Source organism: Schistocerca nitens, chromosome 4, assembly GCF_023898315.1.
Source record: "Schistocerca nitens isolate TAMUIC-IGC-003100 chromosome 4, iqSchNite1.1, whole genome shotgun sequence".
NCBI lineage: Eukaryota > Metazoa > Arthropoda > Insecta > Orthoptera > Acrididae > Schistocerca > Schistocerca nitens.
In genome coordinates this window covers 753,224,289-753,243,248 of record NC_064617.1, presented here as the reverse complement: position 1 = coordinate 753,243,248, position 18,960 = coordinate 753,224,289, and the positions used below count along the sequence as shown (strand labels likewise).

The window sequence follows — 18,960 nt, the reverse complement described above, 5'->3', positions numbered from 1 at the left end:
TGAAGTGTTGGCATTTAGAAAAAGCCTTTCGGATTGCTGTTTCCCATCTAATCAGATGGTCATCTGTGGATTGTCCCTTCCAGAAACTACACTGATTGACATTGAGGGGAAAGACAGGAAGAGAGCTATTCAATTACAAGGCCCCTACCAGACAATATGGTACTTCCCAATGAGGGGAGAGTTGGGGAGAGCAGTTAAATTCCAACGCAGGAGAAAAATGTTGTTGTTGTTGTTGTAGGAAAAGCCAACATAATCATCATGCTATAATCTTTTCAACCAACTTGCAGAGCATGTTGGTGAGGCTAACCAATCGGTAGATGCTGATGGCTGCGGGTTTTGTCTCATTAGAATTGGGCCGTTCTCAGTCAGTGAAAGGTTTTTATATAATTCAGAGTGGTGTAGATGAATGATAGGGATATATCTTCAACTTTCTCATTATCCGCTCATACTGCAGTGCCCTTAAATGATCATGAATAGTTGCTGCAGTGCCTTTGGTCAACCTCTGCACTGGCTGGTGGCAGTGAGGGCCTTTAGAAATGGGAATAGCAGTTCCAGGAATGCGGATGATTGGTTAGGACATGTCACTCACAACATCATTGATGCTACCTGACAGAGAGTGCATGAAGTGGTAGCAGAGATATACAAGTGCCAGCTGACCCATCGAAGAGCTCAAAATGGTAAATGACGAAGAAGAATCAGGAGCATTGGAAAGTGGCCGCTACCATCAAAATCATCATGTAGCGACAATTGCAGTGAATCATTGACATTGGGGGAAAAGACAGGAAGAGAGCTATTCAATTAGAAGGCCCCTACCAGACAATATGGTACTTCCCAATGAGGGGAGAGTTGGGGAGAGCAGTTAAATTCCAACGCAGGAGAAAAATGTTGTTGTTGTTGTTGTTGTTGTTGTTGTGGTCTTCAGTCCTGAGACTGGTTTGATCAGCTCTCCATGCTACTCTATCCTGTGCAAGCTTCTTCATCTCCCAGTACCTACTGCAGCCTACATCCTTCTGAATCTGCTTAGTGTATTCATCTCTTGGTCTCCCTCTACGATTTTTACCCTCCACACTGCCCTCCAATGCTAAATTTGTGATCCCTTGATGCCTCAGAACATGTCCTACCAACCGATCCCTTCTTCTGGTCAAGTTGTGCCACAAACTTCTCTTCTCCCCAATCCTATTCAGTACCTCCTCATTAGTTATGTGATCTACCCATCTAATCTTCAGCATTCTTCTGTAGCACCACATTTCGAAAGCTTCTATTTTCTTCTTGTCTAAATTATTTATCGTCCACGTTTCACTTCCGTACATGGCTACACTCGATACAAATACTTTCAGAAACGACTTCCTGACATTTAAATCTATACTCGATGTTAACAAATTTTTCTTCTTCAGAAACGCTTTCCTTGCCATTGCCAGTCTACAGTTTATATCCTCTCTATTGCAACCATCAGCAGTTTTTTGCTCCCCAAATAGCAAAACTCCGTTACTACTTTAAGTGTCTCATTTCCTAATCTAATTCCCTCAGCATCACCTGACTTCATTCGACTACATTCCATTATCCTCGTTTTGCTTTTGTTGATGTTCATCTTATTCCCTCCTTTCAAGACACTGTCCATTCCGTTCAACTGCTCTTCCAAGTCCTTTGCTGTCTCTGACAGAATTACAATGTCATCGGCGAACCTCAAAGTTTTTATTTCTTCTCCACGGATTTTAATACCTACTCCGAACTTTTCTTTTGTTTCCTTTACTGCTTGCTCAATATACAGATTGAATAACGTCAGGGATAGGCTACAACCCTGTCTCACTCCATTCCCAACCACTGCTAGCCTTTCATACCCCTCGACTCTTTATAACTGCCATCTGGTTTCTGTACAAATTATAAATAGCCTTTCGCTCCCTGTATTTTACCCCTGCCACCTTCAGAATTTGAAAGAGAGTATTCCAATCAACATTGTCAAAACTTTCTCTAAGTCTACAAATGCTAGAAACGTAGGTTTGCCTTTCCTTAATCTAGCTTCTAAGATAAGTCGTAGGGTCAGTATTGCCTCACGTGTTCCAACATTTCTACGGAATCCAAACTGATCTTCCCCGAGGTCGGCTTCTATCAGTTTTTCTATTCGTCTGTAAAGAATTTGCATTAGTATTTTGCAGCTGTGGCTTATTAAACTGATAGTTTGGTAATTTTTACATCTGTCAACACCTGTTTTATTTGGGATTGGAATTATTATATTCTTCTTGTAGTCTGAGGGTATTTCACCTGTCTCATACATCTTGCTCACCAGATGGTAGAGTTTTGTCAGGACTGGCTCTCCCAAGGCTGTCAGTAGTTCTAATGGAATGTTGTCTGCTCCGGGGGCCTTGTTTCGACTCAGAGAAAAATAGTCTACTGAATAAAAGCGGCACAATTGTAAGGGCTGACAAATGTGATGCGGCATTTAAGAAGCTGAAAGTAAGTCTAGCTGAGTATATTAAGTTGTGGTATCCAGGCTCCAGTTAACCATACTCTTTGGCTATGGTCAGTTAGACTGTGGCTTCTTCTTCTTCTTGATTGGCTCTACAGTCCTTGAATAACCTTGGCCTCCTGTACTACCTGCCTCCATTCTTCTCTGTCCACTGCCTTCCTTCTCCAATTTATTATTCCCATCACCTTTAGATCTTCTTCCATATCAACCAGCCACCTTTTCCTGGGTCTCTCTCTTCTCCTTCTCCCGCCAGGTTTTCCCAGAAAAACTTTCTTGACACTCCAAGTTTCTGGCATTCTCTGTACATGTCCTGCCCATCTCATTCTTACCTGCTTAATTTTAACAACAATATCCATCTGTCCAAAAAGTGTTTGTAGTTCTACATTTGTCCTTACTCTCCAGTCATCTTCCTCTCTCACTGCTCCAAAAATCCTTCTCAGTATCTTTCTTTCCCATCTCAATAACCAGTTCTCCTCCTTTAATGCCAATAACCAGCCTTCTGATCCATATATTACTATAGGTCTTATATGGTCGTGTATATTTTGATTTTTGTATTCCTACTAACATTCCTGGAATTAAATACATTGTGCAAGGCAAAATAGCAACGATTTCCACTCGCTATCCTTTCTTGAATTTATACTGCTACTTTATTGTTCTCCATTATTACAGAACCTAAATATTTAAATGTTTTCACTCTTTCATATTTTTTCCCATTCATTACTATTGAATTCTTTTGTCGGTTTATATTGGGCTCCCCCATCACCATATACTTTGTTTTGTTTATATTTACTTCTAAACCTACTTCTCTTGCTGCTTCCTCTAACGTATCGTAGTTCTCCTATAATGCCCTTACATTTCTTACATTCCTTGCCATTAATGCTACATCATCCGCATATGCTGCCACTTGAACTTGCTGATTAAGTATTGTTCGTCCTGGGTTTATCGGCATTTGCTGCATCACCTTTTCTAAAACTAAATTAAATAGCATTGTAGAGATCACATCGCCCTGTCGTAGCCCCCTCTGTACCTGGAATTCACGAGACAGTTCTTGCTCTATTCTTACTTTACACACTGTTGCTTTCATTGTCATTTCCATTAAATTGACCAGTTTTAGTGGGATTCTAAATTCTTTCATGATCTGTATAATTTTCTTCATGTGTAGGTTGTCATATGCTTGCTTAAAATAAATGTACAACTGATGTAGTTACTTGTCATACTCATAAAACTTCTCTAGCACTTGTCTTAAAAAAATATCTGATCCATCATCATGGATCTGTTGCTCCTAAATCCAGCCTGATAGTCCCCCCAATATCCCTTCTATCATCCCTTCAAGACTGGAAGCTAAAATTTTACTAAATATCTTATATGTTATGTCCAAGAGAGTGCACGATAATTACTACATTCTGACTTGTTGCCTTTTTTATGTAATGGGCATATAATTCCCATGTTCCAATCCTTAGGCACTACCTCCTTTATCTATATTTCCTTTATCAATTCATGGACTGCCTCCTCCATTTTCTTTCCCCCATATTTTAATAATTCGGCCTCTATGCTGTCTTCTCCTGCTGCTTTATTATTTTTTAGGCTCTTGATAGCATTCTTCACTTCCTCTGGCTCTGGTACTACTTCCTCTTCCCGATTCGCTACATCTCACTCTGATTCCAATTTCGAGTCCTGTTCCTTTTCATTCTCAATCACAGTTCCTTCTTCTTTATCCCCTTCTTTCCCGTCAAGCAGTTCAGTAAAATACTTTTGCCACCCTTCTAGGACTTTGCTTTTATCTCGAATTAGATTTCCGGCCTTATCCTTATAAAAAAAACTGCTCAAGGTTGGAAACCTTTATTCAAATCTCTTGTTCTTTCATAGAACCTTCTGATCTCTTTATTGTCTCACATTTCGTCCAGTTGCTCTATTTTTCTCCTTTCATGCACCTTTTCTTTAGCCTACAAAGCTTATCCGCTCTTTTCCTCTTTCCTCTGTATTCTTCTGCCGCTAACCTGTGTTCCTTTGCAACATTCTCAGTCTCACTTCATTTCTCTCATGTATTACCGTTAAGTATTCCTCGTCGAATCACTTAAGCACCCTTTTGCATTGTACTCTCCCCACTATCTCTTCTGCAGCTACACTAATGTCAGTTCTCAACGACTCCCGTTTAGTTTCCACATTATCTTCATTCCCTGTGTTTCTCCCTGCCTCCAACATCTCTGCTAGTTTCTTCCCATATTCTTCCTGTGTTTCCTTTGTTTGGTGTCTTTGTATACTGTGTTTCATTCTTATCTTATTCCTTTGGTTTCTTACTAAATCTCTCTTCTGCCAATATCTAATTCGTACTAAGTCGTGGTCTGTGTCTCCATCTGCCCCTCTGCAGCTGCTAACTTCCATAATATCTGATGTAGGCCTTTCGTCTATGAGTGCCTGATCTATTTGGTTTCTTGTGTTTCCATCTGGTGATACCCATGTACATTTCTTAATATCTTTCCTTGGGTGATAGGTGCTTTTTATTATCATGTTCTTCCCACTGATGAAGTCTATCAGTATAGGAAAGGAAAGTCTACACAATGACAGTAATGATAATGGGCTCAGACTGATATAGACTGAGGCTTGGGGGTGTCAATTTTTCAGATGATACAGGCTGAGGGAGAAAACACTGATTGGCAAATTGCATTTGCATGCTAAACCCTCAACAAATACAAATGTAATTATATGGTATCCGAAAAAGAGGCCCTTGCCTTAGTCTAAGGTTCTTGTGGAGGAACAAAACCATTATCCACAATGATCATAGAGCCCAAGTCTCCTGAAGTACTGTCAATTATTACATAACAAACTGGCTTGATGGTCTCTGTTTTTACAGTAATTCAACATGGATATCAGATACATCAAGAGTGCAGAGCATGCAGTACCTGATGCTGCATCACAACTGCCAGAGTGCAGTGAAACATCTCAAAAGGTGAGGGATAATGTTGTGGCCTGCGAAATAAACTATTTATAAAACTTACAAGAAAAGAAAAAAAGAAGCATCAGAATGCAGATGAGATACTCAAGTACGTTAAAGTCAAATTTGAGGATGTAGACGCTGAGGACATAGGCTCCTATGTAGTTTATGAAGAGATATTACACAAAAAGAAGAGAAGTTGTCCGGGAATATGGTAAGTGGTCTTACAGCATATGGAGATGACAACTGATTATTTTCACCTAGCATATGGTCACTATGGGGCAAAGAAATGTACCAAAAAAATGTTGGACTGTCTAATGCTCAGCAACATGGGCCATCGGGTTATGCAAAGGGTAAAATCATGCCATCATTAAAAGTTAAAAGTGACAAATGCAACCAGTCGAAGACCAATGCAGACAATAAAACCCAAGAAAGTATTAGAAAATGTGGCCTTGTACATTTGCGATCCACTACCCAAGACAACGGGAGATTTTGATTATATATTTGTGGCAGTGGGTCTATTTTCCAAATATATTAAATTGTATCCAATAATAAAAGCTATGTAAAAATAACCAGGGCTTTGATTACCTATCATCATGTCCTGATATGAGGGACATCCTACCTGAGATACTTCCCACATTTCCTAAAGGGGTTTCCCGTCGCCCACTCGACCTCCACAATATCCTAGTCCATCCCTATGCCACTCCCAATCCCTACCCCTTACCACAAGGATCATATCCCTCTGGAAAAACTAGGTGCAAAACCTGTTGAATCCACCTAATCAGACTTCCTATTCCAGTCCTGTCACAAGTTTATCCTACCCCATCAGGGGCCAGGCCACCTGTGAAAGTAGCCACGTCATTTGGCAGCTCTGCTACAATTATTGTTCAGCTTTTTATATTGGTATGGCTACCAATCACCTGTCTACCACGATGAATGGCCACCATCAAATTGTGGCCAAGAGTAAAGTAGACCACCCTGTGGCATAACATGCAGCTGCAAATACTGCTTCACTACCCGAGCCATCTAGATCCTTCCCTCCACCACAAGCTTTTTTGAAATGCATTGATGGGAGTTATCCTTATAACACATTCTCTGGTCCCCTTAATTTTTCTGGCCTCAACCTACAGTAACATACTGTCCCCACAACCACCACCCAATAGTTTCCAGCCCCTCTATCCTATCATCTCCTTCCCATTCTCATCTACCACCCAGTTTATTAGCAGCCATCTGCCAACGCATCTGCCTGTCTTTCCTTACTCCTCTCTTTTTTGATCATTTTTGCCCCACTTCCCTGCCCCACAACCTCCTGACGCTGCGGCTGCTGGCAGTCTAGTCGCTGCACACTCCACCAGATAGGTTTTGTCTCTCTCCCCAACCATTTACTACTACCCCTTCCCCTTCACTGCCCCCTCAGATTGCTGCTTGCATCCCACATGATAATTGCATTCTGGCCTGAGATGCTGAAGTTGCCAGTCGCGTGTGCTTGCTTGTGTATGTGAATGGTGTGCGTCTCTCTTTTACTGATAAAGGCTGTGGCTGAAAGCTTTGTCTGCTGTTATGGCTGCTGACTTGAATGCAAAACGCACCAGAGAGTGTGTAAGATAGGAAGTGCGACTGTGCAAGAAAAGTAGGGCAGTATTCTACCTAGAATTTAAACCCTAATTAAAGCTGTGTTTCAATGAAAAACTTCAATTTGCGATTTATTTTGTGACTTATCCAAATTAAGTATTTTCTGTACAAACACACGACAAAAAATTTATTATTTAGCAACTGTGTTACATAAAGTGTGAATATTATGAGTAATATTTCACTAATGCTCAACTGAGTGAAGTGACAGTGAAATACACTGCAGAACTCATGGAACCGGGCCTGGTTTTTATGAACAAGTGCTGCACGACTGACCATGGCAGCAAAAAATCACCGAATGCGCAGGTGTAGAAACAGTGTGTGCCTGTTGACTCTAGCAAAGTTACAAAGTAAGATTTCAATTATTCACTAAATTTTGTCGATGCTTGTGATAAAGTCAACTGATGACATTAGGGGTAAAGAGAGCCAGTTGTGCCTCACGTTACAGGGACTGTAATTAAATAAATGTCACTTATATTGTAGACAGAAGTGGCATCAAAATAACAAACACAGGAGCAACATAAGCTGGGTTCGTCATTCAGGGTACAACTCTACACCCCAAATTTAAATACATTACCAAACAATTTTTGTACTATTGCAAGGTGACAGTAACATCTACTGCACTTCCACTGAATCATCCCATTAATGGTTTTTTGGTTAGAAGTGAAGGGGCCAGGAAGATATGTCATGTCCCAGGGTCACTGTATCACTGGTGTAGGTGGAACAATGTCAGCAAATATCAGTTGAAAGTCCAACAGCATGGCGCCATCTGGTGCCACTGGAGTAACCTTCTCCTGAGATTTCTTTGTTTTCTCATTCACCAGTTTTCACAGTCAAGAATCTTGTGAAGACTTAACTGCTATGTGCAGTGGAACTGAAAAGGAGCATGCAGCTCTTGGACCCACAAGCTGTGGATCCTTCAGCCACTGGCTGGTGTTGGGTTGTAAGTCTTTTCTTCAGCCAGGGGAAGTGGCAGATGGTGCACCAGAAATGATGAGAGGGGATAGCCGAATAGCCTATCACCCCCATGGTTTAATTTACTTGCACAACTACCGGAGTTCGACATCAATAGAGTAAAAATGCCAGGTACTGCCAACTACCTCATCACAGTGAAACTGGATATAAACAACAATATCTTTTCCATGCTTCAAAATGTGAGAGGCAAATTTTGACATTCAGTTTCTGCATTTTGTGTTCTGTAATTAGGGTAGCACATTTCAGGGATCGGGAAGAGTGGTCATTTCTGCAACTGTCACTGACAGCGCACATGGTGAGTTTTTTGTGAAGCGGACAACCAGTCTCATACATACAATGGGAGGACACATGTCCAAAAGCATTGGCAGTTACAGCTTTGCATCGGGGGTGGGAAATACAGTTTCACATCACAACAGTAAACCACGATTGTGGTCTTCTCTGGAAGTGAATCCTCCTCAAAAGTGAGGAAAAATGCACCATTACAACCTCGTTATCGAGCAGGCCTAGACTCAACACATGAAATGGATCCCATGCTTCTCCAAGTGTTCATATAATTCCTCTGCAGTGTTAAGTTCTGGTGAAAAATGATACAATGTAAGCTGTTTAGACTCTTTGTGGAATGTTACAATAGTAGGTACATCAACAAGTTTTTTTACAAGAGCAAAAGCCCATGATTGGATAGGATTCATAATTTTAATTAAGGTTTGTAATTTACCAAGGGAAGAGATTTCACCAAATACATTTTCAATATTAACCACGGAGAACACTGGTTTAGTATGGAGAAAAGATCCTCCATCTGTTTGGGTGCAAACCGGGAATTTAGGGGAGTAAGTTTCTGTAAGCCACTCAGTTTTGTTTTCCTCCCAAGATGTGGCCATATCCAATGTATGTTTAATGTTCACAATCCAGTCACTCTACAGAATATATTATCACAATATGATGTGCAATACTTCAAAGGTAATTTATGATTTTCATATGAATTCATAACTGGACAACAAAATTTCACTCTTGACAGCATGCCATCTACTTTCTGCTTATACAACTTTCAACAAAATTCTACAGAACTAACAATGTGTAATAGACTTAACTTCGAAATACTGTCAAAACATTCACTGGAATGATTTTCTGTACCTCCTCTAATGGTTATTGCATTAATAAAAAGCTGGAAAACCCATTCTATATTTTATTACCTGTTACACAAGCAATATTCAAACCATCATCAAGTGTGTGAAAATCTTTATATACGATAGTAAAAAAAAAACATAAACAGAAGGTATAATCAAAACTAATAGCAATAATATTATTATTTGTTGTGCTCAGCGCAAATACTATTCCATAATTTTCATGAGAAATATCTGAGGCTGGCATAGTTTCAAGGGGAATGAAATGAAATAAGAGGGTACTTACAGGCAAAGCATTTGAGCCTTGATCATTCCATAGTTTCTCTCGTACGTCGTTATTTTTCTCTTTATTGTTGTCTGCCATACAGTTAATGACTGATGAAGGAGTCTCACCTACACAAAGTATATTCTTTATAAGCATACACATACAAAAGTTTAAATATGGACAGAAACAGATGAAACAAGTTACATTAACACGGTCAAATGTTTTAAGTAATTTCTTTTAACATTATGAATTGTTCATTCACGAGTCAATGTGGGACCGAAACTTTGTAATGGAACTAAACATGAAACATGTGGTATTCTGCTGCTGTGAGCCAATAAATTGAAATAAGTCTCAAAATTTTCCATGTAAAAATTAGTACCTTAAGAAATTTCCTTTAGGATTTGGAGGTTGAGAAAGTACAGAACTAAGCTGAATCAAATTGAACTTTTATGATACTGTAATTAAAAAGTACAGAAACATGTTATTTATATGTAGATTATAATACTTCCAGAAAAAAAGCAACACCCTCACGAACTGGGTTCAGTGGCACAAGGGAGTAATAAGTGTATACTGAAGGGTCGTAGTGTTAGTGATTCATTTGTCACGATATTTGGTTCAAATGGCTCTGAGCACTATGGGACTCAACATCTATGGTCATAAGTCCCCTAGAACTTAGAACTACTTAAACCTAACTAACCTAAGGACATCACACAACACCCAGTCATCACGAGGCAGAGAAAATCCCTGACCCCGCTGGGAATCGAACCCGGGAACCCGGGCGCGGGAAGCGAGAACGCTACTGCACGACCACGAGCTGCGAACTCACAATATTTGGTAGTCAGATGGTGCTCAGGATATCTGTCTGTGTACCTTCTGTTTTTACTCTGTAGACTGCAACTGTGCTGATTAAGGTGAACAGTGCCTGGAACATTCATTCTAGGGTACAATCACACCCCAGCAATGAGTACATACTCCCGATGAACAGCTTCAGCCATTTGAACGGAGTCACATTGTGGCCCTGGACAAGGCTGGATGGATGTATCCACAGGTTGCTGTGCATGTTGGGCACAGTGTATTGGTAGTAGGTTGCTGCTTTCAACAGTGCCCTGTGGAAAATTCCCACACCTGTAGGCCAGGTTCTGGACATTCACATAGTACAGACATACGTCAAAAACTGTGCGAGCAGTGGTGGCCGACCAACCATCATCCAGGGGTAAATTCCTGGCACGTGTTGCACCTGATTTGTCACAAGGGACCTTTGGAAACCATCTGCTCACAGCAGGATTAAGATCACATGTGCATCTGACCAGGCTACCATTGACACAGACAAGCATAGTTACTCAGGCGTTGTGAAAGAGTTGAGTAGAGAGTGCACCTCTGACACACAGGTACCATCCCAGACTTCGTGGTGTGGGGGGGTCCATTAGTTACAACTCACAGTCACATTTGGTGTTTCTGCTGGATAAAGTACCAAATGCCTATACTGCAATGAAACATGCTTTTTGTAGTGTAAAACAAGTGACCTATCAAGGAAGACCACCAAATCTCTCACCAATGGAATGTATATAGGACCTGATGAAGTCAGAACTTACTCGTTATCCACAGCCTGCAAGAACCATTCCTAAATTGCAACAAAAGGCTGTGATCAGTTTTATTTCAAGTCTCACCATGTCAATAAGTCATAGGAACCATACAATTAACGTATCACCATTACTTATGTAATATCGGGGTTATATAACTGAAGACATATGTTTTAACAATGACTTGTTTATGTTTTGATGATGACATGTACTCCACACAAGTCACACGATTTTTGAAATTTGTAACGCTTGAAAATGGCCTCAGGCTGAAATCTAGACCATTTAATAAAACATATCACACAGTCAAATGGCAGTTAAATCTTTCTGTAGGTTTTATGTTGTTACAGCAAGAAAAAACATGATATATGGAAGATAGTAGTTTATAGTGCAACATGTTAGATACAGGTTGGGTGTAGCACTGAACACATTGACTGGACAACAGTAATACAGTATAAAAGATAGGCCGAGCACTCATTTGCGGTTGCTTAAATAATGCTGTTTCTCTGGCGGCTCACCGGAACACATCAGGGTTCCGACCCATGAGGCCACTATAAGCAGGCCAGCAAACTTGTGACAAAGCAAGCTGAGATCTTTTTACTTTCCCTCTTGTTTTGCCATCTGTCTCCTTAAAATTCATTTTTTCATTTTTGACTAATTATCATTAACATACACGAGTATAATCTGCATTTTTATAAAAGAGAAAGATTGGCCCTCAGTTTCAAAGAATATAATAACACCAGGTCTAATTTTGTGCTTAGTTTTATGTATGTGATTGATTTTCTAATTTATTTTGACTATTCCTAGTTAGTATCTTTCGTTATAGGGTGACATCAGTAATTGTTTTGTAACTTACATTCTATTGTTGACTTATAAGCAAATATAAATTCTGTACTAATTGTAAACATTTGGAGGAAGGACTAATAGTATTCTAAAAGAATCGATTTGGCTCTATTCAAAAGCATGTTAGCAGAGCCAGCCCTTAATTAATTCCAAAGTAATTAACAGTTTTGTCAAAAGTATTATTTGCATAACAATATCTGTTAATTTCATCATTTATGCAAATAATTTGGCCTTGTAGTAGAAGAAACTGTTAAAAAGACGCAATTTTTCGATGTATTCAGTTAATTGAAAGAGTTGTTTTAATTGTAATTTCTGTAAGTTTAACTTCGAACAATGTAGAGTTTTTCAGCACCTATTATTGTGAGGATATATAAAGGACAGATTTTTGGGCCCGAAACGGTAAGTCCACGGCCGACTTTCAGACAAGGAATCTGTGTTGGTTAGAACAACAACAATGCATCAACTTAACCATGAAATAAGTGTTACACCAATAGGCCTTGTGTTAAAGCAATGACTGCCTGTCCAATTTATTTCAAGAGTCTGTGAAATGTATGGTTAGGTTTTTACTGCTTGTAGATATTCAACAGTAAACTACTGTAGCAGCATGTTGATGTTTGCCTGCAAACTATTGATGAGGCTTATCGAAAGTTAAACAATGGTGCACTGGCCGAATAACTGTGTATTATTTGGGGTTGAAAGTAAAGAACTGTGAAACGCAAATGTGCACCTGTTGGCTACATCATTTAAAGTAATCAGTGTTGAACTACCCCCCCCCCCTGCAATTTTTCAACCAGTATAGCAACACAGTACGTCCACACAGAGGACAATCAATGATGAAATAAAGCAGGCGAACCTTACAAACAGTATGGATGTGGGCTCTCTGAAATCGCACACATATGAGTGAAGGTACATCACTCCTCCTTTATAGGTGGTGGTCAAAACTACATACATACACAAAAAACACAAGGCACAGAAAAATGCATGGTACAGGAAAAGCACTGGTACTGTGGGGAAAAAAACACTGATTTTACAAGACACTGAGATAATGAGTCATGAAAAACACAAGTGACGGAGCCAACATCTATTTCATTGCCCAACTTCGGCAGCTGCTGCGACACGTAGCAGGCAGTCACCAGCGAGTAGTGGCCCACGCATTGAGGGGGTGAGTTGGGCAGGACTGGGGATGATGTCTCCATAGCAATGTCCTCTTCAAGGTCAGAGGTTGGTGCTGGAGGTGTCAGTGTGGGCATTGGAGACGATGGCCTGACAGGACTCAGCAATAGAGGTGGCTGCAAAGTCAGATGCAGTTGGGGCTGCACTGGCGACAACAGTCGAGGAATGGGGGTGGAGACAGGAATCCCCAACAGTGATCTGACAGGCAGAAACCCCTCTGTGTTGCAAACCTGATCTTATATGACACAGAAACAGGCATCTGTGGCAAGGGGTGGGATGGCAAGGGGAGGGAGGGCCTTCCAGAACAGGCCCCACTGTATGCAGCCGCAGCTGGTTGAAATGATGGGACATTCACCCATCAGGAGTGTGGACGACACACAAGTGCCGGCCCCGGCGATGATCAATGACAGCAGGACACTAAGCCATGCAACACTGAGTTGAAGATTGCACTGCTGTAACGGCTTCCCCATCACCCTGAACACACGCAGCGTGCCTCACAGGGGTTGACTGAGCAACTTCCAATACTTCCCCCATACAGCAATCTGATCGTCTGCAGGCCATGACACTTCAAAGGACTGTGCTATATTGAGCACATCCGCAAGCATCAGATTCTCATACAGAAGTGCTTTTCGTGGACTTCCCTATTGGGGGTCAGACAATTAATAATATCACACACCACATGATCATCAAACGATTTGTGACGGGTGCTAGTGATAAATTTACAACAATGGTTAAATCCATCAATTCTGTATCTCAGGCTTTGTAAGATTGGTTTGGGCATTTCTGACAATGGTAAAATTCTACTCACATCACAATGATATGCGTTCTGTCACAGTAATAGGTTGAGAGAAGATTGTACATTTCATCAAATGATAGGCTGGCTGATTCTTGCAAAGGCTTAAGTTGGCACAAATGATACTCGCACAGCAACACACAGGAAAGAAAGAAAGCCCTACACAGGTTTGCATCTCCCACGCAAAAAACCTGGAAATGTTGCCATAACTGTGCCTCATATGAGTCTCAATCTTCAGCTGATTCATCATATGCCAGAAACGGTGACAGTTGCACAAGTGGGAGACTAATCTGCCACGAACACACAGATGCCACTTGATTGAGAGCAGTAATGAGAGCCTGCTCTTGTTCCGCGAAAGGTTGCTGCACGGCAATGAGATATTGGAGTATTTCTTCTATCGAGAAGTTTGTCAGGTGGCTTAGCACTGACACTAACATGTAGAGAAAACGTAACCTTCACTCGTCAACAAGTTTGTTGCAGCGAGAATGAACACGATGTATGGAATATAGTACTTTATAGAGCAACATACAATATACAGGTTGTGCATAGCACTGAACACACTGATTTTACAAAAGTAATACAGCATAAAGAACAGAACAAGCACTTGTTTGCAATCGTTTAAATAATCCTGTTTCTTTGGCGGCTCACCAGAGGGCGCCAGGGGACTGATTCCCCAGGTGGCCTTGGTAAGTGGACATGCGAACCATATGCATGCTCTCTGAAATCAGGCACATCATGAGCAAGGGTACATCATATGTGACTAAGGCTCCACATGAACAACGATAAACCATCAATTTTTCAAGAGTTTTTATAGACGTATTGCCACAGTGTGGTATTACACTCCATTTGTAACCATGTTCTAAAACATAAATTCCAAAATAAGATATCACTGTGAATAAGAATGAGATTTTAACTCTGCAGAGGAGTGTGTGCTGATATGAAACTTCCCGGCAGATTGAAACTGTGTGCCTGACCAAGACCCGAACTCGGGACCTTTGCCTTTCGCGGGCAAGTGCTCTACCAACTGAGCTACTGAAGCACGACTCACGCCCGGTCCTCACAGCCTCACTTCTGCCAGTATCTCGTCTCCTACCTTCCAAAAGCTTCTGCGAATCTTGCAGAACTAGCACTCCTGAAAGAAAGGATATTGCAGAGACATAGCTTAGCCACAGCCTTGGGGACGTTTCCAGAATGAGAGCTTCTGTAAAGTTTGGAAGGTAGGAGACAAGATACTGGCAGAAGTCAGGCTGTGAGGACTGGGCGTGAGTCGTGCTTCGGTAGCTCAGTTGGTAGAGCACTTGCCCACGAAAGGCAAAGGTCCCGAGTTCGAGTCTCGGTCGGGCACACAGTTTTAATCTGCCAGGAAGTTTCACTGGGAATAAGCTTTATGACAGCAGGAGCAGCATGATACCTTGGGATGTCAAGGGCATTATGACTCATATGGAGCATTTTAGCAATTTTTTGAATTATCTGAATTTTATTTCGGAGCGGGGGGGTTGCATGTTATCAGCATAAAAAGACACAATTAACAATTTAAGACAATTTCCATAGAAACAGTCAAATACGTGTGGGTGGGTGGGGAGCGCGCATACATGCGAAACACAATCTGAAAATATCTTTACCGCCTTTCTTACCTAATTTATTTTGCCCAGTAGTACTCTTAATGCATCTTATTTGTTCTTTTGATTAAACGTCTTACAACTAACTGAAGATAATAGGCACAGATTTCAATGAAAGTATATGACAGCCATCAACCATCCAAATAAAAAAACTTTTCTTTTTGAGTAGAGTTTTACACTATGCAACCAACTGCAATTAGCCAAAGAAGCGTTATTAATCTATGTTCACAGCCACAAGGTGTAGTTCCATCTATTACAACACAAATAAGGTGAAATAGTTGTGTGATACTCACAGCCAAGTCAAGACTACAAACTAAATGAATGTACTAGGCCTGTCGGTAAAATATATTCTCCTTTCTCATGTAGGGTAGGACTGGTGGAGGAAGATTAGGCAAGCAGTAAGAGGGCTGGGGGTGAGGGGAGGAAGCTATTATGATGACTCTAGCAATGGCGAGACTGTTACACTGTTCCTCGTTCGTCTACGACAGCTGTTTAAAACCAGTTTTGACATTAAGGATTCTGACAAATGTAAAATCAATTCACAATAAACATTTTAATAACAAAAACCTCTCAAAGGTTTTAACATTTCCAATAAAAAGTGTGTTGTATGCAAAGAAGATGTGATGATGAAGTTGCAGTAGGTTAGCAGACACATTTCTTTAAGAGTGGAAAACTGTGCATTAGGACAGCAGTGAATGGAGAGAGGATATACTGGTTTACAAAAAATAAAGACTGCAAAATTCTAGAAGTCAAAAAGATTATTACTGCTGGTTTCTGATATGCTAAAGGAATCTTGGTTGTTGATTTCATGGAACATGGAACAATAATCAATTCTGAAACCCACTGAGAGAGATTAAGATAACTGAGATGAGTAATATAAAACAGGCTTTGTACTCTGTGGTTGACTAGTCGTATCATGTTCTTGTGTTCTTGCGTGACAATACTCACATCTTAGCAAAGCAAGCTTGGAGCCATTCCCATTTTGTTTTGTTATTTTCTTCCTTAAATGATAACTTTTTTTACTTTCTTAATCATCATTAGTGTTAGTGAGAGAAGTGCCATGAGATAAAGATGTCATCCTGTAATGCCACGCATAAGACCAGGCCCAACTTTGCCAAATTACATTAATCAGAATAATTTCCTAATTAATTTGAACAATTTCAAGTAACCAGTTTTGCTACAGCTAAGTTTGATTAACTATTTCCTATTCCAGTCACATTGTTGACATGTAAACAGGTGTAATTACTATATTACTGATAAAATTAGGAAAATAACCCATAGGAATCCTTAAAACATTCATGTAGCTAATTTCCAAAACATGGTAGGAACATCAGCACTTAATTAATTTCTGGCTAATTAGCAATTTTATGTGTGGTATTGTTTATTTAGATATTTTTGCAGTTTCATCATCAAGAAGGCTTCTTTCAGTCGAAACTCTTATTGTAAACATACACCCTGTTTACTGGGGGTTCCCAAAACTAGATTTCGTAAAACAATTTCCCAATACCACTTCTGGGTGGTCATGTAAACACTTGAAAATTGATTCTGAAAATCAACTTCTGGTTGCCAGTTTTCCAATTCCGCAATCGATTTTCGCTGCCATGTGAATGCAAATGGTTTTGAAACTTGCTTGGGCCGTCAGGTTTGTTTTGTTTTTAAAAATGTTTGGCTAATATGGGCGGAGTAGCTTTCTGTACAATGAAGGATAAGTAAAAGCATTAGACTGAAGCACCTCTTCTAACTGAAAAGATACAGTGATTGTAGTGACTAAATCAGAAACTTTAACAGCGATTTTCCAGGTGTTTTATTGAATTGTCTTAGCAAATAGTGGTAAAGTTCAAAATAAAACCCATTTTTCTGCACTATTCAATTAATTTGAGACATAAAATTTTAATTGTAAATGATCGAAGTTACATGTTTAACAATATGAAACTTTAGTAGTCACTTTTTCAAAACTATACAAGCACTGGGCCTGAAGTCATTTGGGAAATGAGTCTGTTCTGACATTTCGAGAGTGGAATCAGTGTCAATCAGAACCGTAATAATGTGATGGTGTGCTGATGTACTGTTGTGAATAAGAAGACGGACACAGAAGTAGGACAATTAACAATGATTATGGATTACTTTTAATTAAAAAGTGGCACATGTGTTGTTCATCAGACAGAGACAGTTGATGGTTGGTTAGGTTATACTGCACAGTGACTACTGTTGAATAATTAGAAGGTGCAGTATATGCATACCTGGTAAATGAGATTTAATTACATGATTAAGACATGGACTGACCATAACTAATTCAGTGAGGGGGTCTGAAGTTTATGGAAGGAAAACCAAATTTGTGTGTGTCGACTACTATTCGCTGTAGATAATGCTCTACCCTCACTTATTTACAGCCAATTTCCTGTCGTGATCACTGTCACTGATGAACTACAAGCTGATATACAGCCAGGTATGTCTCAAAACTCTTCATGAGAAATGTGAACAGATCATATATTAACTTCCAGCCAATAAACATTGACTTTGTGTCCTCAGAGTCTTTCATGGTGGCAGGTCTAAATAAAATCTTCTTGGGTTTGAAGCCACATTAATTCAAATAAAATTTTTGAGTTTTCCATGGCTCTCTCTGCCATCATCATCACGAGTAAAACCACTGACTGCCAGGGCTGGCAAGGAAAATATGGCAGGCCTGACAGTTAGTGGTTCTACTCCTGATGATAATGGCAGAGATAGCCATCGAGGTTGAAAATTTTATTCCAAGTGATGTTGCTTGAAAACTGAGAATAATTTATTCAACCTTGGCTTTATTACACAAGATTTCAATTCTTCATTCACATAAAAGATAGGTTTGTTTCCCAAAACTGATTCCAACAAATAACTTTCAGACATTCTCAGAGCTTGGCTGTGACCATTTAATAGACACAAAAAATTCTTAAAGCTGAGTAGTGTTTATGTATAAATAAAATAAAATAAAAGCATAGATGCAAGCCTTTCAAATAAATTTTCTTTTTAAGTATTTCAGTATTTTATTTATAGCGTAATGGATGTTATTTTATAGATAGCCTTCACATAAGCATATTTAGCACTACTCTTGTACCCACAGCTATCAAATACTTAGCACAAGGCTATCAAAATTTAAACTGGATAAGTAACTTTTGTACAGACTGTAACCACACATTTCTTTATATCTATCACATACAACAAAGGGATGTAAAAGGGAATGATGTAATTACCTAACCAGTGTTTCACTGGTCGCAGCAAAATACGGCCCCGTGAGCTTGTTTTCACATTTCCTTGTTGCTGGTTATTCAAGTGTGATGATTCACTTCTTGTAGCAGGTGTACCTATTCAACAAAGGTAAGTTCTACATGATGCTATTTTATACTATTGTATTATTACTTAATTATGAGTTTAATTTTTGGAAAAATTACTCTATGAATGAAACTCATAAATTATTTCAGATGTATAACAAACAATTCTGAAAAATAAGAATAGCACACCTTTAATGTCCAAAACAAAAGAGGAGCATCTATTCATAAATGCCCCTCAAGAATATGGTTGATGGATTCAAAGGA

At 39.8% G+C, this 18,960-nt stretch overlaps 1 protein-coding gene across 4 annotated transcripts in view; it reads right to left on the bottom strand.

Moving 5' to 3' along the window:
* Nucleotides 1-18,960, bottom strand: part of LOC126253029 (uncharacterized) — a 344,974-nt gene that overhangs the window by 55,466 nt on the left and 270,548 nt on the right. For all 4 annotated transcript variants that reach the window (XM_049954093.1, XM_049954094.1, XM_049954095.1 and 1 more), the window contains 2 exons: nucleotides 18,619-18,729; nucleotides 9,408-9,514 (listed from right to left, as the gene is read on the bottom strand). In XM_049954093.1, coding sequence (XP_049810050.1) covers nucleotides 9,408-9,514; nucleotides 18,619-18,729 — 218 coding nt within the window. The remainder of the gene's footprint in view (nucleotides 1-9,407; nucleotides 9,515-18,618; nucleotides 18,730-18,960) is intronic.